Consider the following 24,259-nt stretch of genomic DNA (forward strand, 5'->3'; position numbering starts at 1 on the left):
CAAAAAATGATGGCACCATTAGACTTATTTTAACCTTTTCCTCAGACTCTGGTGAAATACGTAAGATTCTTAAGAAACATCGGGGTATGCTTCAGGCAGACATAACCATTGGCCAAAAAGTTCCAAAACAACATAGCATAACATATAGGAAGAATGTTTCGTTAAAGGATATGCTAGTACACAGCTATTTTTCTAAAAAAGATACATGCCATCATAACATCAAAGGCTACTATCCTTGCCTAAAATGTAAGGCATGTAAGAACAGCACAGTCACAAAAAGCTATTTGATTCCTGGCAATGAGCGGCCGAGAAACATTACTAAACTATTGAACTGCAATTCAGACTTCACAGTTTATTGTTTGATGTGTCCATGCAACCTCCGATATGTGGGGAGCACAATACACCAAACAAAGAAGAGAATTTTAGAGCACATGCGTGCAATAACTAAAATTGATAATAATTATCCTGTGGCCAGGCACTTTGCCGAAAAACATAAAAGCAACAGTAATCTTTTAAAATTCTTCTGCCTAGATCGAGTCCCACCCCTTAGAAGAGGTGGTGACAGGATAAGAACTCTTAGACAGTTAGAATCAAAATACATCATAGAGCTTCGTACCCTGGCACCGAATGGATTAAATTGTGAGGAAGAATTGTGGATACATGTTGGCTAAAATATCAAAAAACAGGAATCGGTAAATTGTTAAAAATAACTGTGACATAAGAAAATGTAGTAATATCTCATAAGGAAAAATGAGGATACGGAAGGTATAAGAGTAAAAAACTGGAAAAATCTATGGTGAAATAATGAGAGAAAAAATGAAATCACTATAACAAAAGAATCATAATTGCATGTGTGGTGGTAAAAACAGAGTATCTCAAATGAATTGATGGCAATACTGTTGAGAAAAACTTCATATATTTAAACATATTTTTATGAAAGCTTTTCCCTCCCAGAAAGTTCACATTTTGTTAAGAATTTGATTGTTTTTAATTGTTAATAGGTCTAACCCATAGAATGATTGATAGGAATTGTGAGTCTGCAATGATGTATGCCCATTCAGGGCTAAATCTCATGGATTAAATGCAACATGTTCCCAGGCCATTTGGGTGTAACATCATGAAGGAGGGCCAATTGAGCTGCCTAAAGAACAGTCATAAAAAACATGAATGAAATGTTCACTGTAATTATAATTGCACATATAAGTTTAAAAGCTCATCCAGGGCGTAATTTTGTGATGAAAGGTTATTCTAATGAATTTATGAATAATTCTGGCAAAAAATTTAAAACAACATGTTTGTCAATTATGTATGTGCAGTTTGGTGGAACTCAGCTATAGGATTATAGAGCATCTCCTCACTAGCTTAAAATGGCGACTGTTTAGATCGGCTGTGAAGGAGTCTTTCTGAATGTTGCAGTCCTCTTTCTATTTTTGTATGAGATGACGTGGGTTAAACAATGATTATTTATCCGGTGCAAACATTGCGTGCATTGACATTGACGAAGGCCAGCATGGCCGAAACGCGTTTATCTGCCCTTGGAGCGGAATAAAGAATTTGAAAAGATCATCGAAGTGTGTGCGCCACGTTTTATGTCTCAGACAAAGAAACGCTTGGAGAAATATATATATATATATATATATATATATATATATATATATATATATATATATATATATATATATATATATATCACACTGCTCCTGGATGCCCACAGGCAAGGAATTATTGGTATGACACAGACTACAAGGCCCAGAGAACATTGCGTTCAAGCCCATCTGAGGGCAGTTAATTATTATTAATATGGGCGTGTCGTACAACACAAACTTTTGTCGAGCCTCTGATGAAGAGCAATTAGCTCAGAAACGCGTCAGGCTTTTAATGATCGACACAAGAGCTGCAAATCTTATCGGGAGACGAATCCAGACCTTACACGAGTGAACGCCTCTGTGCGCGCTGCTGGTCGAGTGCGCCTTTGCCTTTGGGCATCCAGGAGCAGTGAGATTACACGCGGCAGCCCAGCCGCGAAAGGCGCACCACCCCGTGATGACTGGGGGTCCCGGGGCCCTGAATTCCTCAGGGTCCCATCGGAAACAGCGGCAGATGGGATCATGTGTTTGGACGTGCTGCCGAGGCCCATTCAGGGCTTTCACAGACAGTATTAATTATTGTGTATCCATTCAAGGAATTATTGGTATGACACAGACTACAAGGCCCAGAGAACATTGCGTTCAAGCCCATCTGAGGGCAGTTAATTATTATTAATATGGGCGTGTCGTACAACACAAACTTTTGTCGAGCCTCTGATGAAGAGCAATTAGCTCAGAAATGCCTCAGGCTTTTAATGATCGACACAAGAGCTGCAAATCTTATCGGGAGACGAATCCAGACCTTACCCGAGTGAACGCCTCTGTGCGCGCTGCTGGTCGAGTGCGCCTTTGCCTGTGGGCATCCAGGAGCAGTGAGATATATATTTATATATATATATATATATATATAAAATCCTTTCTTTTAAACACTGCTCCTACAAAGTAGGCACGGACTCCTTCAAAGTGCGATAGTGTTTATTTATTTAATCCGTTAATACATGCCAAATGCATTGTCCTTGGCATGTTTCGGCCGCAACCTTGCAGCCTTAATCACATGATCGCGCTGCAGATACTAACGTTCTTTTAATCTCCCATGCCACATATACTACTCAATAATGAAAATCGGCAACAGACTTCAATATTATATAATATCAATACATACATATACTCTTCTTTTTGTATATTTTAAGTTATTAAAACCGCATTGATTACACATTAAATAACATATATATATTTAGGGCAGACACTTGTCTGTTTCACTTTGTGGTGTTTAAGAAAAATAAAGAACTGTGAAATACTTTGGATGGTGTGGGGGCATTTTTGAGGTCCGTACCTGCTTCGAATCCCCCCTCAGTGCAGAAGGAGGGACAGGACTGCTGCGTATGTACTTAGAAATTCTCTGAAAAAAACGCCGCTCACAATAAAGTTACAGTTAGGCTGACATTTCACTTGTACAAAACCTGTGAAATTCAGCCGTTCTAGTTAGCTGAGCTAACTATAACTCACACCTCAGCAATGCATTGCTGACGTCTCATATTACATCACTCATGACATGGTCAGTGACATCACTGATGACATCATCCACATAATCTCTGATGCACCTACACACACCCAAATATAAACTTTCATACACCCACTCCAAATTTCAGACTACCATTCTCGAAACCATAGACACACCAATACCAGTTAGTACATACCCACTCACTGTTTCATAGGTCTGCACACACATCCACTGCCAACAAGAGAGGTAGTTGGCCCCAAGAACGTCCTTGTGGGCCAACTACCCCGCCTGTTACCTCCAGTAAGTCCCACACAGCAGGATTGCGGAGTTCTGATACCACCAGTTCTCCACCAGTCTGCAAACGTGCCTACTGGCGTGCTCTTGGTTGGGGGATGAAGTCCCCTTTGCTGCTGGGGGTCCTTAGGGGCCAACTAGCCTACCTGTTACCTCCAGCAAGCCCCACATAGTGGGATTGCTTAGAGGTGGTCATAAGTCACGCCCCCTTTCTCCACCACTCTGCCAACGTGCCTCCTGATGCGCTCATGGTTGCGTGAATGAAGTCCCCTTGCCTCTTGAGGGTCCTTGGGGGCCAACTAGCCCTCCTGTTAACTCCAGTAAGCCCCACACAGCTGGTTTGCTGAGAGGCACGTCCTGGCACACGGCTGCTTGGGGGATGAAGTCCACTTTAGTCCTGAGGCCCTCAGGACGCAAAGGCACCTCATCGCCTCACCAGCAGTGAGCTGAGCGGCGCATTTACAAAGTGGTGGAAAAAGGAGCGTTGCCTCCGACCACCTCTCAGCAATACCACTGTGTGGGGCTTACTGGAGGTTACAGGTGGGCTAGTTGGCCCCTGAGGAACCTCAGCAGCGACGGGGACTTCATCCCCCAACCAACAGCGTGCCAGGAGGCACATTTACAAAGTAGTGTAGAGAGGGGGAGGGCTTAGCGTGTTGCCAGCTTTGTTTTTTTTTTCTATTTTAAGAAGGGGGCTGTGTGCCCCCCCCCCCTGCGCCTCGATCCTTTTTGGGCCCTGAGGACCCCATCACCTGGAGCCTGATCCATTAAAAAAGAATAAAAAAAAAAAATAAAAAAAATAAAAAGGAGAGGTGCCGCGAGGCCCCCCTCCTGAGGCCGATTTGGGCCCCGGGGACCCCATCCCCGGGGCGATGCCTATCTTTTTGGAGAGGGGAGGGCCGATTTACCATTTCTATTTAAAAATAAGAATATTTCTGGTTTGAGGTTTTAGCAGCCAATCAGATCCCAGGCTCAAGATCGGGAGGGTTTGCAGATCCTCCGTGGCCATATTTGTAAATCTTAGAAATATTTACATTTCTCAGGAACTACTGAATGGATTTACACCATTTGACAAAATGAGTGCACTCTGGACCAAGAGATACCTTTCTGCCAAATTTGGTGTAATTCTATTTAGCAGTTTGGGCTGTAGCTGCGTCAACAGTTTCCTTTGGAAATTAGCATGGAGAAAAAACGTTTTGGGACCACCCCTTTTTCTCGGTCCACGCTTAATCGATCACCCCGAAATTTTCAAGACAGCACCTTAAGTGAGTGAGCCATTAGTTTTGAGAATTTTGTGAAGATTCATTAAACGGCGCCAAACATATTGGCAAAAGAAAAAAGTCTTTTTGAATAGATACAAGGTCCTAACTACAACTAACTAATGTTGATCACCAGTAGGTAATATATATAAATCAGTTTAAGTTTAAACATTTTCAATGCTATAATAGAGGATGCAATTTAGTAGGGAGCGTAGTAGCTTTAAGTGAATCGGTTTAGGTCACTGGACGTCAACAAACCAGTAAATAATGCAGTTGTTAAGCTCACTGGTCCCTTCGACAAGTCTAATTCTATAAAAAAAATGTTTTGCACTTAAGAGCTTCCGTCCCAGGAACAATTCTCTCCTTGCTAACCTAGCATTACTACAAATGTGCTTGTCATGATTTGGTACTTCGTGCCCTTCACAAAACATCAGTTTCAGCAATTACACTAAGCTGGAGACACAAACCTTACCTTTTAAGAGCCTGCACCCGTCTCTCCTCTCTCTCACTGGCCAGCCTCTCTTCCTCTGCACTCAACCTCCTGAAAAAAATTCACATTCAAAATAGTCATTTATGACGCCTCTAGAGAACATTAGTTTCATATTCCGATCTTGTGAATGCAGTTCATTTAGCTTTATTATCACAATAGTACAATGTCAGAGGTAACATACAATGTATTTAACCAATATAGAGATAGAGATAGATAGATATAGATATTAAATAAAATACACAAACTTTAAAATCTAGCCAACAGCTGTTGCCTCATTTTAAATACCATACTTAGATAATATATATCTTCAGACCTCTCTTTCCTTTACTTTCAAAACTAAAAGTATTAAACATATATTATACATCCCCAGGGGAGCTTCAGGAAAGTATTTTGCTAGCCTCCTTGTCTTTAATGAAATCCTGATTTTTCTGTTACAATAGGTTGGGGAATTGTCAAGCAGTAGGCTAGCATTATGCATGTTGAAATCCATTCAGTGACACTTCTGCCACATGCTCCACAGACTTAACATAAAACCTGCTAAAAAATACTGCATAAGACCAATCTGCAGCTTTTTTTAAATGTTTGCAATCTTCCACCCACAAAGAACACCTTACTTGCCATTTGAATATTTAGACCTCTTGGATGGTTCCACTGAACATCTAAGCATGGAGGTGTAGATTTTGGACGTTTGAGTGTAAAACTCAGCCCGGATGTTGGGATGGCAGGTCTTCCTGAAAAGGAAACCAAAGTGGAGGGCTTTTGTTCAGAGTACCAGACTCGCTAAGCTAAGTCCGGAGCTATCAGCTTGAGCTATGCTCAGTCCTGTCTGGCTTTTTTCTACCACACCCATGTTGTCAGAGGCAGTGGAGAAAGGAGCAAAGGAGGCTAAAGTCCCACCAAACGCGGAATGTGTCTGTCAGAGAACATTGAGAGTAACACGTTAGAGCAGAAAACGCTGGGCACCAAGTGTTTTTGATGAAGGCAAAAAGGTCTACTAACAGCAGGTCCCACTGTGCTCAGATGCACCATGCCAACTCTGACAGCACATACACTGATGGTTGGGATGATAACACCTACTGAATTTCCCTGCCCTAACATTGAGTGATCCTGCTAGATGATCAACTGTCGAGGAGATCCTGATAAATGCCAGCCAGCCCCACAACCTCAATGATCACATAGATCACGTCACCCCACACCTCCTGCTTGTTACAGTACCAAATGGCTGTCACGTACTCTGCGAAGGCATATAGTTCCAGAAGATTTATGGGATGACGATGCTCCACCATACATCAGAAGCCTCTGAGATCCATCTGTTACAGGTGACCTCCCAAAATGAGACAATTCATCCGCCACCACTGGTAAGTCCAGAGAGTGTACTTAAAACAGTTTACCACAAATTAGTGTCACCATTGGAGGTCCTGAGTCACCCCATCAGAGACATCTCTTCTTGGCCAACAGTATTGGACCCAGTGCAGAAATAAGTTCCATTGAAGGGCCTGCACAAGTCACCGAGTGTGAGGTACCAGCAGGATACAAAATACCAACTGATCCAAGAGCCCCAGAAGTCTGAAAGCTAAAACAGTGTATCATGCCTGAAAAGTTGGAACCACAACCTGAATGTCCCAGACTCAATGTAGACATGCAAAAGACTTCAAGGTGACAGTGTCCAAGATGGCCCTGATAAATAGCAGCCTCTGTGAATGTTGAGGATGAGATTTGGACTCACTAATGGAAAACCCTTGGTTGGAGAACAACAAGAGCAAGATTCTCTGCACATGGTTTAAGATTATCTGAGGCAAGCCCATCTTCACCAGCCAGTGGTCAAGCTAGGGGAATACATGTATCCCACGTCTTCGTGAGGAACAAGTTCAAAACTCTGCAGTCTAAGACTGATCTCAGGCCCCCGTTCTTCTTGGGGACTAAGAGCCAAAGCAAGTGATCACCCATTCCTCGCCCAACTCAAGTACAAGCTCAACAGCCCCCTTAGTGAGCAACTAACACATTTGCATGGAAATGATATTGGAGTGGTTAGCCATGTTGGAGTGAACACAGTGGGATTAAGAAGGGAGTGCCCAGAAACGAAAGGCATAAACATCTTGAACAATCTGGAGGACCCATAGATCCAAAGTGATGGAGTGCCAATAGGGTAGGCAATGTCTTCTCTACTCCCCTACTGGCCCATAATGCCCATTCAAGGGCATTCAAGGGGGTTTGGAAGAATTGTCTGAAGAATAAGAGGAAGAGAATTGACACATCTGCTGTAATTGCCCCCCGACACTGCCTCAGCCTCTAGTGCCATCAAAAGCCTGTGTAGGTTGCTAGACATGGCGGTAATGTAAAATCTGTTGAGCTGCATCTTGTTCATCTTGGACCATTTGTTCAAAGACGTTATGAAGGTCTTCAGGTAGCACAGGAAGAACATCATGCACCTTGTCCCAGGGGGCAGGACAGTATAGAATCAAAAGGCAAGTGGCATTTAAAGAACACAGACCAGTACTCACTTAAGAAGGAAAAAAAAACAAGGAGCTGCCGGTAGGAGTTAGAATTCACCTTGTAAGTGGAAGCCCATGACAGAAGGTTCTCTGGAGTGGGATGCTGTGTCAAAAAAACAAAGGTTCACCAGCAGCCAGTCTATGGTGTCTAAAGATGGGGCAAACAATCACTGGCACAAATGTGGTTTTGACCAGGCCCACATAATCGGCTCAACTAGAATCTCTTTTTTTTGTTTTGCATTTCTTTATTCTGGGTTTTACCCGGAAAGAAAGTAAATGAGGTAAAGAACAGGGTGTATCAAACACAACAAAACTGTGGCAGGCCATTGGAACCATTACACATATGGGGACAATAAAAACACTGTTGAGGCACAGCAATGCAGCAACACCACGGCCTGGATTTACCGGCAACAGGTAGGTAGCCGAGGACATAGGGACGGTGGGGGGGAAGGGGGAAGAGGAGTAAACACGCGGGCCCGGGGGAAGAGAAACGGGGGACAGAGATGAGAAAAGAAGAGAGGGGAAAGGGAGGAGAGAGGTAAGAGAAGGAGGGGAAATGAAGGAAGTATAGGGAGAACAGGAGGACGGGTGGAGGGAGAGACAAGAAGGACCAAGGAGAAGAAAGCAAGTGGAGGGAGGATGGGGTGGGAGGTGCATAGGTAGTCTTAGGGTGACAACTGCAGAGCAGGGGCTGCAGGGGTCAAATCAGGTCTGCGGGGCTGTGATAACGCAGAAGATCTAGTCATCGGGCAGTTGATCTTCGGGCACTCAATGCCCACCATCACGTATAAAGGGCGCCCAGGTGAGGAGAAAGGTCTCCGCCCTGTCCTGCAGGCTATAGAGGACACGTTCATACACTGCTGTCTTGTATATGGCTGTCAACTAGAATCTCACTGAAGGACTACTTAGGTTCTGAGTTTGAAATCCCAGGTTGCAAAATTTGAGTAAGAAGGTCGGCCGGGCAGTTCTTGCACTTTCACCGTGCTCTTCACCACTAAAGCAAAATATTCTCTTTCTTTGTTCGGAGGGCCCACAGGAGATTCAAGGACGGATGCTGAAGTGGTTTTCAAGATACTGGCATTCTAAAAAATCAAAACATAAACCAGCATCAAAATAATGAGGGGGAGAGTATAATTTATCGGCATACTCACCGTTATTGTCATCATGACAGATGGAAGAAAATATTTGTATCAGAGTCAGACTAAACAGTAGACTCCATCCTCTTGATGTAGCTGCCATGGTACAGGAGTTGAAGGAGACGTGTCCTCCACAATTCGTTGTCTGTGATTGCATGGCGGGATATAGGTCAAACCATAGCTAAAGGAGGATCTAGATCTAGGGATGGAGTGGAAACTGGATCTGGAACTAGAGTTGCAGGGAATAAATAACCGGCGAGGCCTGCTGGACAGGTGGGATTCACAGCCTGCACAACAGATGGTGTGGCCTGACTTCCTTCAGGGGCGATTGATGCTGGGGAAGGGCCAGCTGGCAACAATTTGACTGGACCCCCTGGCTGGGTCCAAAAGGACCAGAATACATGACGGAATGAGCTATAATCATCTTGAATACCTGCAGCATGGTCTTTTTAAACGGCTTAAAATGTTGCAGAGTCAATTATGTCATGGGAAACTCGATCTGCATTAAATGCAGGTTCGTAATGGGATCTGAAGAGTAAGGTGAAGCCGGTGTCAGGCAGTATCATCTTAATCATTTTGGGACCCCAGGCAAGAAATATTTTGGAGTCCTCTATTTGGAACAACTTTGTGTTTTATAACCTATTTTTTGCTAATTCACGCTCTATGTTGTCTAACAATATTGACAACATAGCCATCCGCCTCTATCTCTAGATCCCAATGCAGATACTTTGGTTCTGCATAATTGGACTTCTGCCGCAGTAGAGTCTACGGCGCCAGCCAGAGTCACTAAATCCAGGAGTAAATCACCCTCAGCCCCATGGTTCTCCGAGTCGCTTAGGGCAATGAAGAGCAAGTGCAAGCGACAGAAACAACAGAGGAGGGCGGATTATGATGCTACTGCTAAAACGACATATAAGAAATCCTTGAAAAAAATGCACAAATCGATGAAGGAGGCTAGGAGAGATCACATTGCCAAGTCAATTGATAACTCTGATAGACCGGGCAAGGCAATTTTCAAGGTGGTCAACTTCTTCCTCAAACCACGTGAGCTGATAATTGACGCCCAGCCCTCTCTGGCACTTTATGAGAGACTCTCGTAATGTTTTTTTATGACAAAATTGGCAAGGTCTACAATTCCTTTTCTGCTATAACTGCTACGGTTAAATCTGACGTGGTAGTTAGGAAAGCACCCATGCCTCTCCTTTCTGAATTTACTTCTATCTTTCAGAAGGAAGCATTGGCTGTAAGTCAGGTTCGCTGGAAGACCCCTGCCCTCCTAAACTGTGGAAAGAGTTGGCACATTCCATCAGCGATGTGCTGTCTAAAATATGGAGTACCTCCCTTTCCTCCGGCATCTTCCCCGACCTATGAAAGCACACCACTCTACTTCCCCTTAAGAAGAAACCCAATATGGATTCAGCAGAATTGAGCAATTACAGACCTATCTCTCCGCTGCCAGCTCCTGCAAAAATGCTGGAAAAGGTAGTGCAGCGGCAATTGGCCAATTTTATCAAGAGCCACAATATCCTGCACAACAGCCAATCTGGTTTCCGAGCTGGGTTCAGCACAGAGACAGTGCTATTAGAGGTAGCAGACTCAATTAGGATGGCATTGGATTCAGGGGCATCAGTTATGCTGGTGCTCCTGGATCTTTCCGCGGCATTAGACACAGTTAACCACTCTATACTGACTCAACGTCTTCTGGACAGAGGGGTTAATGGCACAGCCCTGGCCTGGCTGAAGTCTTTCCTCCACTTGCGTACTCAAAGGGTGGCCCTACGACCGCTTTAGTCCAACCGCAAGCATTTATGGTGCGGGGTGCCGCAGGGGTCGGCTCTAAGCCCACTGCTGTTCAACATATATCTGGCTCCTCTATTCATTTTGATAGCCAACTGGGGCGTACAGGCGATTTTTTACGGCAACGACACCCAGCTGGTTTTCTCTTTTGGGGATCAGTCCAAAGATTCTTTTAAGTGCTTTAAAGGCTACTTAAAATATATTGCATGCTGGATGAACAATAATAAATGTAAACTGAATGCCGATAAAACTGAAGTGACGTTATTCTGCAAAATCCAGCCCCCTGCCGCAGACCTGTGGTGGCCAGCAGAAATGGGCTTGCCACCAGTGCCAAAAATCTGGGAGTAAAATGGCAGGCTGACTTATCCTTCGCAGCCCAAATTCAGCAGGTAACTGAAACTTGCGAAAATGTATACACCTGCTGCCAGAGATCTGTCGTCGGATGGTAGTCCATGCCCCAGAAACTGCCCGTCTGGACTATGCGAACAGCCTCTATATAGGCTTACCGGGTTACCTTGTTAGGAAACTCCAAATGGTTCAAAATGCAGCCGCAAGATTGATCAAACGTGTTCTTTTTCGGCAACATATCTCTCCGCACATCAGAGAACTACACTGGCTTCCGGTAGCCAAGAGAATCAAATTTAGGGCGTTAACCCTAGCTTTTCGGGCACTCCATAGAACGTGCCCTTGCTATTTGAAACAGAGGCTAGGTGTCTACACGCAGACGCGTGCCTTGAGGTCCAATTCCCAGAAATTACTTTGCACTCCACGTGTGAAGAAAGCCCGGCTGGGCGGCAGATCTTTTATGCTTGGGGAATCCACGTTATGGAATTCCCTCCCCAATTCCTTGCGTCTGATTTCTTCTGAAACACAATTTAGGAAGGCAGCAAAAACACAGCTTTTTAACCAAGTTTAATCCCTTGATTGATGCATTGATCCTGCATGTCACTTGTAGCGCCTGAACACCTCTTTGGAGGTAGCTGTTCGCGCTCTATAAATGGCTGTATTATTATTATTATTGAACTATAGTTAAAAGGTTAAGATAGAGAAATACACAAAAGAGAGCTATAGATAAGGGCCACTTTCCCGAGGGGGGTTTGGTGGGGCTTGGAAGGCGGGGGCCCTGGTGAATTGCCCATGCTGTAAAACATCTCTGGGGTAAGGTTTCTGGAATGTTGTCTGTAAGATTTCTCCCAAGACCTGGAGCGTCTGGACGCTGAAGAGCCTTGCTTACTTTCCCTATGCTTCTTTTTAGACTTGCCCCTCAGTTTCACCTTTGACTTGTTTGACAAGAGTGAGCTGGACTGGGACTAACTTTGTGACTTGGATTGGGTTGGACCCAGCCTTTGGTGCTCAGCAAGGTACGGTTTGGCTTCCCGCTCCCGGGGGGCATTGCCATTGGGGTGTATTAGGAAGCATTTCTTCAAAGCCATGGAGTCATGTCTGGTGCTGAAGGACTACAGGCAGACGTTGTGCAGATTCATGACCGACACCTGCTTCCAGCAGAAGCACGAAATCCATCTTCAGAGGTGGCATCCTTGCACACTGCTGAGAAATTTCAAAAGTTAAAAAAAGACTTCAGTGAGTTCCAAATTAGCTAGAAGTGGACCTGTAAATTAGCGTTGAAGGTTTGAAAACAATTAACTGAGAAATCAGTGTAGGGTGACCAAGGCGTCCCGGATTTGCCAGGACTGTCCCTGTTTTTCACCAGCTGTCCCGTCAGATTTCAGGAAATTTAGCTCATGTCCCAGTTTTAAGAGAAGTTCGACGAAATCGGCAGGAGGTTCTTGTTTATGTTTTACAAAGCAGGGGTGGTTATCAGCTGTTTCAAGAAAGCAATTTAATTAATAGGCAAGCTACTGGGTTTAAAAATTGCAGTTGTATTTATGTTCTTAGTGCCTGTTCTGCAATTCTCTGCTGAGGAGCGCTGTCATTCCGTGCACTCGCTTATAGTAAAATTGTAGTTCTTCTATTTTCATTAAATGTCCCCGTTTTTTTTGGCTTTAAAATTCTGGTCACCCTAGGTCAGGGCACAAGGGAGGACCAAAGTTGAGATGGAGGCCAGTGCCACCACAGGCACACTTTTTTTTATTTCTCCCAGTTTTATATAGCGCAAACTGGACCGGAAGGTATCAGAGATCTTTACATGAGCACCAGTACCGTTATAGATGGACACATTAATCTTTAGGTCTCGGCCTGGCGAAAGCAGCGCATGCGCTGGCTGCCATGCAGAGGACCTTTTGGAATCGATACGATTCCAGCGTGCACGCGACGAGACAAACAAGACAAAAGATGTGCACGCGGGGATTGGATGCTTTACTGGCGGCGTGACACTCTGGGGAGGATTTTTTTCGCCGCCAGTAAAGCCATTCCCCGCGTGCACATCTTCTGTCCGCCCTATAAAGAGCCCGCGCTTGTTTTACAAGGATTGGCACGGAGCAAAGACTTCCTATCTGGAAGTCTTAGTCCCTGTTTACCATCATTGAGTGAAAGTGCCACATTACACTGGTTTGTCCAACAAAAACTTTACTTAAGTGGGATGTTTCTGATGACAAGGAGCTGATCTAGATCTTTCTTTTTTAAATTTCCAAATCAACAAATGCTAATTGAGGAACGTGAAAGGTCTTGTTTGCTGGTGTATGTGTATTGTGCCCGGGCTCACAGCTACTGCTTTTCCAACACGCAAATTGTGCATATTGTGGAAAGATGCATCCGCTGTTTGTCATCTTCTCAAATATTTACATCCTGTCTTTGGCACCGAGCAGCTGAAAGAACTCTGTTCACACTGAAATCGAACAATAGCAAAAGTTATGTACTCTCTACTACTCTCTACTACTCACTCGCTACTACTCACTCGCTACAACTCACTCGCTACAACTCTCTACTACTCACTCTCTACAACTCATTCCCTACAACTCATTCGCTACAACTCACTCGCTACAACTCTCTACTACTCACTACTACTCACTCTCTACAACTCACTCGCTACTACTCACTCTCTACCACTCACTCTACTACTCTCTCTACTACTCTCTATACACTACTCTACTACTCACGCTCCACTACTCTCCATTACTCTACTACTCACTCTCTACTACTCAACTACTCACTCTCTACTACTCAACTACTCACTCTCTACTACTCACTCTACTACTCTACCACTCACTCTCTACTACTCTCTACTACTCACTCTACTACTCAATCTACTATTCACTCTCCCTACTACTCACTCTACTACTCACACTCTACTACTCTCTACTTCTACTATTCTCTCTACTACTCTACTCTCTAATAACTCTACTACTCTCTACTACTCACTCTCCACCTCTCTACGTATATATATATAATATATATATATATATATATATATTACCTACTGGCGGTCGCCAGTAGGTAGATATAGTTAGGACCCTGTTTCCATAGGAAATCCGCAACATTCTATTTGGAATAACTTTGGCGCCGGTCGACGAATCCTCGCGAAATTTTCAAAATAGGTGGGGCGCTACGCTCCGCTCCTACCCTGAAAGTCTTGGGGGGATTCGTCAAGCAGGGGCCGAGAAAAAAGGGGGGTCCCAAAACGCGTTTTCCCCATGCATTTTTCCATAGGACCTTTAGACACAGCTACAGCCCGAACGGCTGAACAGAATTACTTGAAATTTGGCAGAGAGGTAGCCATAAGGTCAAGGAAGTGCCTTTTACAGGTCTGGTGTAAATCTGTTCAGTATTTCCTGAGAAAATAGCATTTAAAAGCATATATATATGTGGGCGGAGCCTAACCACACATCTCATCCTGAGATCTGATTGGCTGTCAGCACTTCATCCAAGAAGTGTTGGCAGCCATCTTGGGACCAATATACATGATAGCACCTCATTAAAAAGCATTGCAGTTAATAGAAGGTTTTAAGACTTTAGTTACATTATAAATCATTTGTTGATGGTACCATACTCATTTTAGGAATTGTGGTATGTTCTAAGGTGATTTCACCATGTGAAAAAGCCTTCTGCTGGGATATCATGATTGAGAGAAAAATATTTTCTCATGCTTTTACCACAGAGGTTTGGAAGGTGATCTATAGGCTAAACTGAGAGCTTATTTTCTGTAAATTCACATTATCTTTCTCAGTCATGTGAGAATGAAGTCTGACATTCTCAGTAAAACATGTACATCCAACAAGGGCAGAGACTGTCAGTTGATTCCTTTGTGTTCTACTGCAGCTTCCCAGAGTGTTCCAAAGAACTACTAGAGCGCTAACAGTCCTACTTATGATAAACGTATGGCACACCTTAAGCCATCTTGCTTGGATTAAAGTGGTAACTCTTAAAACATTTAATTTAAAAAGGAACAAAATGAGGGGGTTCATTTTTCCATAAAAAGTATGATTAGTGCTGCAGAAAGAAAAATTAGGGCACATTTTGAGTGACTTCTCAAATCCTCTTCTATTTCATTAAAAAATTCTGACATGCAGACTGAAACATGCACTTTCAATACCAGCAGCAGTTTTCCCTGGTGAGCAGTAGTTTTACTACAGTGATCTAATGAGCAAAAAGAGTGCTAACATTCAGAATTTATGGCAAATGTGTGACATATCTGAATACCTTCATGATGGAATCAAAGTAAAAAACTGAAAGCATTTCCTACTGAGGAGACTGCAGTACATGAGGAAATTAGGAAACTTCATAACAAATAAATCTCCCAAGATGGCCACCGGAGACAAAAGAGCCCAAATGTAGCCCAAAATCACCCAGATGTAGCCCAAATATAGCCCAATGACAGAAGTGTGCAAAACACTTATTATTTTGTGTTTTTGCAGTGTTATATAGTGCAGACTTGTCAGGTATTGGAGTGCTTTACATGAGCATTGGTTACATCACACAAGAACAAATTCATTTTGGTTGTAGACATGGGGAGACTAAGTGATTTGACCAGAATCACAGAATGTCGAGCTGAAGCAGAAACTTCAACCTGGTTCCCCAGTTGCAAAGTCTGCAGTTCTGGAAGTAACACCACATCCTCTCCCCTAAGTGCAACATTTAATCAAGTGGTCAACTGGATAAAAAAACATAAAGATAACAAATAATTTAAAAGTGCCTTGTCGCTATTTGAAAACTCAGAAAATATGTCCTTATTTTAGTCTTTTAGAGCACTAACCATAATTTTGATGCCAATAAGACCCTCTCATATATGTAATTTCTAAAGGAAATGCTCTAGGTATTACAGTTTTGATTACATCAAGATGATGTCAGGCGTTCCACACTTTTGTAATAAATATAGAATGTTAGCAATCTAGTTGTTCATTAGGATACTGTTGAGAGGCAGAGGCCAGGGGCACGGACTCTGAAAATTGAAGGCAGGTAGGAGGGTGCAAAGGCAACAATTTAACCACACTGAGCAGGCAGGAAGGGCCGTGGAAGCACAACAGACTATGGAGGGCAGTGGAAAGGGGGGCAGGGGCAACAAACCAACAATACAGGACTTGCAAGAGAGGCTGTTGGAGGGAAGATCTATTACGGGTCAAGGAAGCTAGGGGCGGTCCCCAGATCCCCGGGAGCCACCACAGAACTGAGCAGGAGAGTGAGTCAGGGACAAAAGGGGCACCTTAATTTGAGCCGGGGTGCCTAGGAACGCTTGCTCCAAAAATGAAGAAAACAGACATATGAGACATGGAATTGGAGGCAGAATACAATGGCAGTTTAATGAGAAGATGCAACTTCAAAGAAACCGCAGAATAGAGACATAAAGTACAAAATACAGAATCCAGATAATCATACAGCTGTCATAATATTCTCTGTATCTCAATTAATGTACTGACAGAGAGAGAGAGAAAACACATCTATAAATGCATCATGAGAAACAAGTTACACCAAGGAAAATGTTACCTAGGAACACTCACGTTTACTCTTAGAGCAAGCATTCCTGCAATTACAATACAAAATCTTTTAAATGCAAAAGTAAAGAGAACAATGGTTAAACATAACATGACATTTTATATAGGTAAAATAGAATAAGATACTTCAAGCAAAGCAGAGCAAGACATTTTAAGCAAAGGAAGACAAGCGCTCCCAGCTCTTGGGGAAAACCTGCACTGCCTGTTAACCTACATACAGACGGCGAGGTAGTCCGTCGATATCTGTGGGTGCTCCCTTTTTATATCATTTTGTGGGCTCCTTTGCACGCTACATCTACCTACGTATGCTACCCAAAAGCTTCGTCTGCAGATTTTACCAGACATTTCGTCATTTACCCACTTAATGCTGACAATGGACTGGGTGAAAAGGTCAGTCTCTCAGGCCAATCGCTTATCGTAAGTTCCATAGAGCAAGCAGAAAATAATGGGTATTGTACGGGAATTCAATATATTCATGTATAAAATCTCCTCAGTTCTCCTAACTTGACGCTCTGCGGTTGCCACTTCCTTAAAAGCGGGAAACCTGCCCAGGAAGCAAGTACCAGTCCAGGATGCAGCCTACTGTATGTCGACAGCTTCAGGGGGATGTTGAACTTTGATACGGAGCACTCGGGTAGGGTGGGGGCTACTAGTTTGGATCAGAAGGCCTCGCAGACCTGCCTTCAGACTGCTATACACTAAAATTGCAGAGCTATGGTCAATTTAACAAAGAGGCCTACATATTGAACAGAAGGGCCTACACAGGGGTTTTATGCTGGCTGAGTGGTAAGGATGTCTCAGGATAATTATATAGCAACACAGGACCCGCTGGTCAATTTAATACGGCCTACAAATGCAGCTGGCAGGGCAAGGACAAGGGTCTCATACTTCAGGTGTGGACAGAACGGGCCAGGGGCCCCCTGTGATACAAAATCTACCCTCCTTCAAGGCTGTGGCAATGTAATAGACCATTGTGGGCAGAAGGAAGAGGCAATGGTAGTACAACCATACATGCCAACAGACCCGATTCAGCCAGGAAACGTCCAATGTTTTTAAGCTCAAATGGGCTTTATTTGATCTGTCTCCTGTCTACAATATCCTCTTTTTCAATGTAACTCAAAGGGGAAAATCAATACCCCAGTTTTTTTTCAAAATCTCCCTCTTACCAAGTTCAAAATGTTCGCAAGTATGGTACATTGGATCATGGAAGGAAATGGGATAGGGACATGGACTTGGATAACAGAGGACAGGAGGGACATGGAGAGGTGCACCAAACTGACCCTGCAGGGCAGGCATCAGGGTTTGCAGCAGCACAATACACCACACAGGGCATGCAGGACGGGAGTGCAGCACAACAATCCATAGAAAGCAAGAGGGAGGGGACAGGACCATGCACATGGACAACAGAGAACAGAGGGGCAAGAGGCAATGGTAGCTAGCTGACCATAATGGACAGACAGGAGAGAAAGCTGCAGTATAACAGACCATAAAGGGCAGGAGGGACGGATCAGGGGCATTACAATGGAACAGACAAGCCAGGAGGGAGGGAGTAGGGCTGGGGGCAAGGGGGCAGGGCAGGAGCAGCAAGATAGCCATGGAGGTCAGGCAGGATGGGCACTAGAAGCAAGACACACCATGAAGAGCAACAGTGAGACTGTGATGGCATACACACAGACCATGGAGGGAAGGTGGGAGGGGGTCAGGGGCAGCTAACTGACCACACAGGGAAGGTGGGAGGGGCCATGGCAGCACAGAAGACCATGCATGGCAAGTGGGAGGGTTAGTGGCAGCACAATGGCTATGATGGGCAAGAAGGAGGGTGGAGGGGCATGCACAAAGGACGATGGAGGATAGAAGGAAGGGTCAGGACCTGTGCACAGACAAGAAAGTTCAGGGGAAGGGACCTCACAACAGACCACACGGGGCAGGCAGGAGGAGCAGTTGCAGCACAACAGACCAGGGAGGGCAGAAGGGTGTGGCAGTACAATGGACCATGTAGGACAGGAGGAAGAGGATAGGGGCATGGCATGTGGACAGGCAGGGTGGAGGTGGCAGGGACAGGTTACAGTCATCTGACAATGCTAGGCAGGTGGGAGGGGAGTGGCAGCTCAACAGAACACTCAGAGTAGATAGGAGTGGCAGGTCCATGGGACATGGTGGGCAAAAAGGATGGAGCAGGGGCATGCACAAAGACATCGGAGGGCAGGGGGAAGGAGAATAGGGGCAGCAAGCTAAGCACAGAGTTTAAGCAGGAGGTCAATGATGGGGCATAGAATTGGGCAATGGAGGGCAGGAGGAGTGGACTGGTACATCATACTAAATTGAGGGCAGTGGCAGCACATCAGACCATGCATGGCAGGAGGGAGGAGGCTAGTCCATGGATTCACACAACAGAGGATAGGGAGGAAGGGGATGGGGCAGCAAGCTAACTGTTCAGAGAAGGCGGGTATTAGGAACTTTATTGTTTTTAAAACATTGTGTCTGTGCGAACTACTTAAAATATGAACAAGTATGCAGCATAATCTCCCTTTTATTCAGGAAGAAGAGGACGTTTGTGACTGTGACTCCAGGCTCACTTGGCAGAAACACCCCCTGACCCTCCACCCCCTATCGCAAAATGTAATGCCCGTGAAAAGGGTAGGTGAACACAGTGTTATATAGAACATAGTCCTGAGAGCACGATTGAAAATGAAAACTAGATATAGTGTATGGTATAAACTATGCACCAAAAAGTGTGATATAAGATGAACCGGGCGTGAAATATAATATGCAATACATTGTGCGCAATGACAGATTCATGGGAGAGCGCGAGATAGCACAGGCACTAGCGCGTGCTATGCGATATGCGCCTTGGAGTGTAATATGCACAGGGCAGTGTTGTGTAACCTAACTAGTCTCTAAAGTTGTAATATAAAATATGTGCTGGGGAGTGTAACGTTGCATATGCACTGTGACAAAGATATGGATCCCAGATTGTAATATGTATGGCATAGCACTGTGCGTTAGAACATAGGCATCGAGAAAGGCACGTTAGATGGGGCAATATAACCCGTGCGAAGACAAGTGCGGCATGACATATTCACGGGGTGGTGTTACAGTGCACATGGGCTAGAGAGTGTCATAGCATATGCACTAGCTAGTGGAATACAACACAGAGGTGTGTGGCACTCGGCAGGCAATGGTGGGTGTAACACAGCATTGGGCTCTGTCAGGAGCACGCTGTGACTCTCAAGTGATGTTCGTCCCCTTTCCAGAGAGTAAAATAAAAAGTATTACACATCCGGCAGTGGATGTGTGTTTTATTAACCGTGAGGGGGGTTTCTTGCATAGTTTTGGTCGAATTTTTGTCGAATCCCCTTTGAATGGCTTGGTGTGCATGTGTATTAAATGTGCCCGTCAATAGCTACCCATGTTTGTATAACTAAACGACAAGGGTGTCTACCAGGATTAGGCACGGTAGGGCATCAGACATGTCAGAGCTTCACTAGTGGTGTAAATACATTCCACGTGGATTCATTGCATGCATAGTCGCCTTTTAATGAATATCACGCAAATCGTCATGGTGATAGGTACGTACGGTTTGTCCAGCATGTCCTAGGTGTGTCTATAAATATATATTTTTTTAAAATAATAAAAAACAGTGGCCGGCCCTGGGGATTGGGGTCAAAAAAATATAATTAGGAGACTGGCCCTGGGGGATGGGGTCATCAGGGCCAATAAATTAGAATAAGAATAAGAGGAACCAAACAGCCCCCCTTCTTAAAAAACTAAAATAAATAAAAGACTGGCATCGTGCCGGAGGCCATGCCCCCTCCGTGCAGCACTCTGCAAACACGCCCCCAACAGGCATCTCCAGTATGCGCCAGGGAGCTGCGCTGCAGCCAGGTGTTCTGAGGCCAAGCCCCTTTTTACACCTCTCTGCAACGCAGCTCTGTGGCGCTTACTGGAGGTACCTAGTGGTCTAGTTTGACCCTAGGGACCCTTAGGATTCAGGGGGACTTAATCTCTCAACTTAGAACAGCCACAGGGCGCGTTTACACAGTGGTGAAGGGAGGGGACGGGGCCTGAGGTGACGTGTGCAAACACGCACTATGGCACGTTTTAAATTGGGGATATAATTTCCCTTCAATACTGAGGGCCCCTGGGGGCTAACTAGCCCACCAAGTGCTTCCAGTAAGCGCCACTGAGCTGCATTGCAGAGAGGTGGTCCAGGCCGTGCCACTTTTTACACCTCTCTGCAACGCAGCTCTGTGGCACTTACTGGAGGTACCTAGTGGGCTAGTTGGACCCTAGGGACCCTCAGGATTCAAATGAACTTAATCTCCCAACTAAAAACAGACACAGGGCGTGTTTACACAGTGGTGAAGGGAGGGGACGAGGCCTGAGTTAACGTGTGCAAAAACGCCCTGTGGCCTGTTTTAAGAGGTAGTTTTAATCCCCATGCCCTATTATACACTAGGGGCTTACAGAGGAGGTCATGCTAATCACAGGGGGACCCCAACGCATAATGTTCCCTAGTGTATGTAGGTGTTTTCACTGTATTCTAAGTGTCTTTTAACATAGCACTGGCTCTAGGACTGGTTAGTCAGACTCAGTTACCACCAGTATCCGTCTGAAAAAGTTGAGGGTACAGGATGATTTTGCAACAAGGCTTCTTTCTGCTCTTCTTTTTGTTCTTTCTGCACGTTATCCTTCTTCCTGCACTTATCTTCGTATTTGAGGACTTCTGTTGCTTCTTTCTGCACTTCTTTTGTTTCTTTCTGTGCATTTTTTCTTCTTTCTTCACATGTCCTATCTCTGTAGGCATAGTTAGAAATTAGCATTTAAAAAACCTTTGAAATTCACAGAAAAAACCATAGGTTTCAGGCACGTTATAGTTAGGAATTAGCATTTAAAAAACCTCAGAAATTCACTGAAAAAACCATAGGTTTCAGGGGTGTTATAGTTAGCTGGACTTTTCACTTGTACAAAACCATTGAAATTCCCCCGTTATAGTTAGTTCAGCTAACTATAACTCGCGCGCCCGCAATGCACTGCTGATGACGTCACATATTACATCACTCATGACATGGTCAGTGACATCACTGATGACATCTCAAATGACATCACTGATGAATTCTAAGCGTACTTACCAGTAACTTGTATTTCCTTCCATAGGAATCCATTGTGTGGTTTTCACCAGAAAATGTTCTAAGTGTCCATTTTTGAAACGTACAAATATTCCTCTAAAACCAACCGAACTACGAATCCCGATTTACTCACCTGTTATCAGGAGAGAACCCAGGGCTGCATATTTTAGCCCAGCACTGACCCTGAAAAGTAATTCTAAGCGTACTTACCAGTAACTTGTATTTCCTTCCATAGGAATCCATTGTGTGGTTTTCACCAGAAAAGGTTCTAAGTGTCTATTTTCACAAACTAAAAATATTCCTAAAAAATCGTGTGTGACTTAAACACATTCTTTCAACTGTTTACAGGAGTTTGGCCAGTGCTGGATCCAGGATCCACCACCGAGTAAGAAAAAGTAACGATAACACTACTTACCTGCTAAGTGAATTTTCTGCCATAGGATAACATTGGTGATTCTATGGGAAAAAGTTTCTAAGTGTCAACTTTTAAAATACAATAATATTCCTTAAAAATTACTACTGTAACCAAAGCGCTTTTACTCAACTGTTTACAGGAGATGTCCAAAGACTGAATCTAGGATCCAGTCCTGTAGTTAGAAAAGTAATCCATAAAGTAACTAATTGCATTTAACTAGAAATTCACATTGAGCTCAATGTTGCTTAGTGTTTGAAATTGTGTTGCCCATTGCAACAACTGTAACTACTGTACTTAAAAGTCTGTTGCCTATTTGCCAAGTATTTAAACTAAAGTAATTCATTCTGAGAAAGTATATTTTGTATTGGAATGTATTATGTAATTATAATGTAATTAAAAAAATATATCTAAAAATAAATAGTTTAAAAAATGTATATCAGTATCAAAAAAATCAGTATAACAATTAATACATTAAAAATTGTCATTTACAGAACCTTTGAAATTCACTGAAAAAACCATAGGTTTCAGGCCTGATATAGTTAGGAATTAGCATTTAAAAAACCTTTGAAATTCACTGAAACAACCATAGGTTTCAGGGGCGTTATAGTTAGGAATTGGCATTTAAAAAACCTTAGAAATTCACTGAAAAAACCATAGGTTTCAGGGACGTTATAGTTAGTTGGACATTTCCCTCGTACAAAACCCTAGAAATTCCCCCGTTATAATTAGTTCAGCTAACTATAACTCGCGCCCCGTAATGCACTGCTGATGAAGTCACATATTACATCACTCATGACATGGTCAGTGACATCCCTGATGACATCACTGATGACGTCATCCACTGAGTCTGTGTTTCTGCAAAGTTTTAATATGTTTAATATATAGAGGGAAAGGCCTGTTGAAGAATGAGTGGGTGTACAAGTGTGTGAATGGATGATTTGATTTTCTAGGTGCGTAACTGACTCTATAAGTGAGTCATTAAATGTATCTTACTGCAGACTAGTGACTAAACTGTGTGAATGTCAGTATGTGTCTGTGTGTTGGTGTATAAGTGGCTGCATGGTTTTGTGAATAGCTATAGGAGTGTCTATATGGGTTATTGATTGGTTGTCTGAGTATCTGTATGGGTGCCTGAGTGTTCGTGTGGGTAGGGCGTGTGTGACTCTGTGCATAGATGTATGAGTGGGTGATTCTATGGGTGCATGGTTTTAAGAGTGCAACTGTGATGGACTGTATGGTTGGGTGAGTGTATGTAAGGGTGTGTTAGTGATTGAATGTATATCTAAGTTGTACATGTGTCAGTAATTACATATGTGAAACGCAGTGTATATGTGTGTAAGAGTATATAACTGTCTATATGTGAGAGTGTGTGATTGTGAGAGTGGCTGTATGGATGAGTGTGTGCTTGTATTAGTAATTGTATAAGAGCGTCAGAATGTGGTAGTATTTTTATGAGTAGGTGAACTTGAGTGTGTTTAACTGTATAGGTGAGTAAATTGGACTGTGATTAATTATTTGCATGACTGACTAGGTGTGTCAGTACCTCAATGGATGATTGGCGGTGTGTGAGTGTCTATATAGGTGTATAAATGCATATGATAGTCCTGTACTGAGTGACTGTAAGTATGAGTGACTGTACAGGTGAGTGAGTGGAGTTGTATGTAGACCTAAGAGTCAATAAGTGGGTATGTAGTTATTGGTATTGGAGTATCTATGGTTTTCAAAATGGCCGTCTGAAATTTTGAGTCGGTGTATCAAAGGTTATATTAGGGTGTGAGAAGATGCACTAATTTATCACATGGATGACGTCATCAGTGATGTCATCAGTGATGTCATAAGTGATGTCACTGACCATGTCATGAGTGATGTAATATGTGACGTCATCAGCAGTGCATTGCGGGGGCGCGAGTTATAGTTAGCTGAACTAACTATAACGGGGGAATTTCTAGGGTTTCGTACGAGGGAAATGTCCAGCTAACTATAACGCCCCTGAAACCTATGGTTTTCTCAGTGAAAAAACAAAATAATGTATATATTTTATCTACTGGCGGTCGCCAGTAGATAGTTATAGTTAGGACCGAGTTCCCATAGGAAATCTGAAAATTCTATTTTGAATAACTTTGGCGCCGGTTGACTTATCTTCGTGAAATTTTCAAAACTAATGGGGTGCTCCGCTCAGCTCCTACCCTTAAAGTCTCGGGGTGATTCGTCAAGCGGGGGCTGAGGAAAAAGGGGGGTCCCAAAACACGTTTTCCCCATGCATTTTCCCATAGGA

At 43.8% G+C, this 24,259-nt stretch overlaps 1 protein-coding gene across 1 annotated transcript in view; it reads right to left on the reverse strand.

Moving 5' to 3' along the window:
* LOC146789333 (pituitary tumor-transforming gene 1 protein-interacting protein-like) overlaps window positions 1-24,259 on the reverse strand; it is a 182,761-nt gene that overhangs the window by 104,470 nt on the left and 54,032 nt on the right. Inside the window, exon 5 of the mRNA XM_085631164.1 lies at window positions 5,113-5,181. Within this exon, the coding sequence (XP_085487290.1) occupies window positions 5,113-5,181 (69 nt within the window). The remainder of the gene's footprint in view (window positions 1-5,112; window positions 5,182-24,259) is intronic.

Source organism: Triturus cristatus, chromosome 10, assembly GCF_964204655.1.
Source record: "Triturus cristatus chromosome 10, aTriCri1.1, whole genome shotgun sequence".
NCBI classification, from domain to species: domain Eukaryota; kingdom Metazoa; phylum Chordata; class Amphibia; order Caudata; family Salamandridae; genus Triturus; species Triturus cristatus.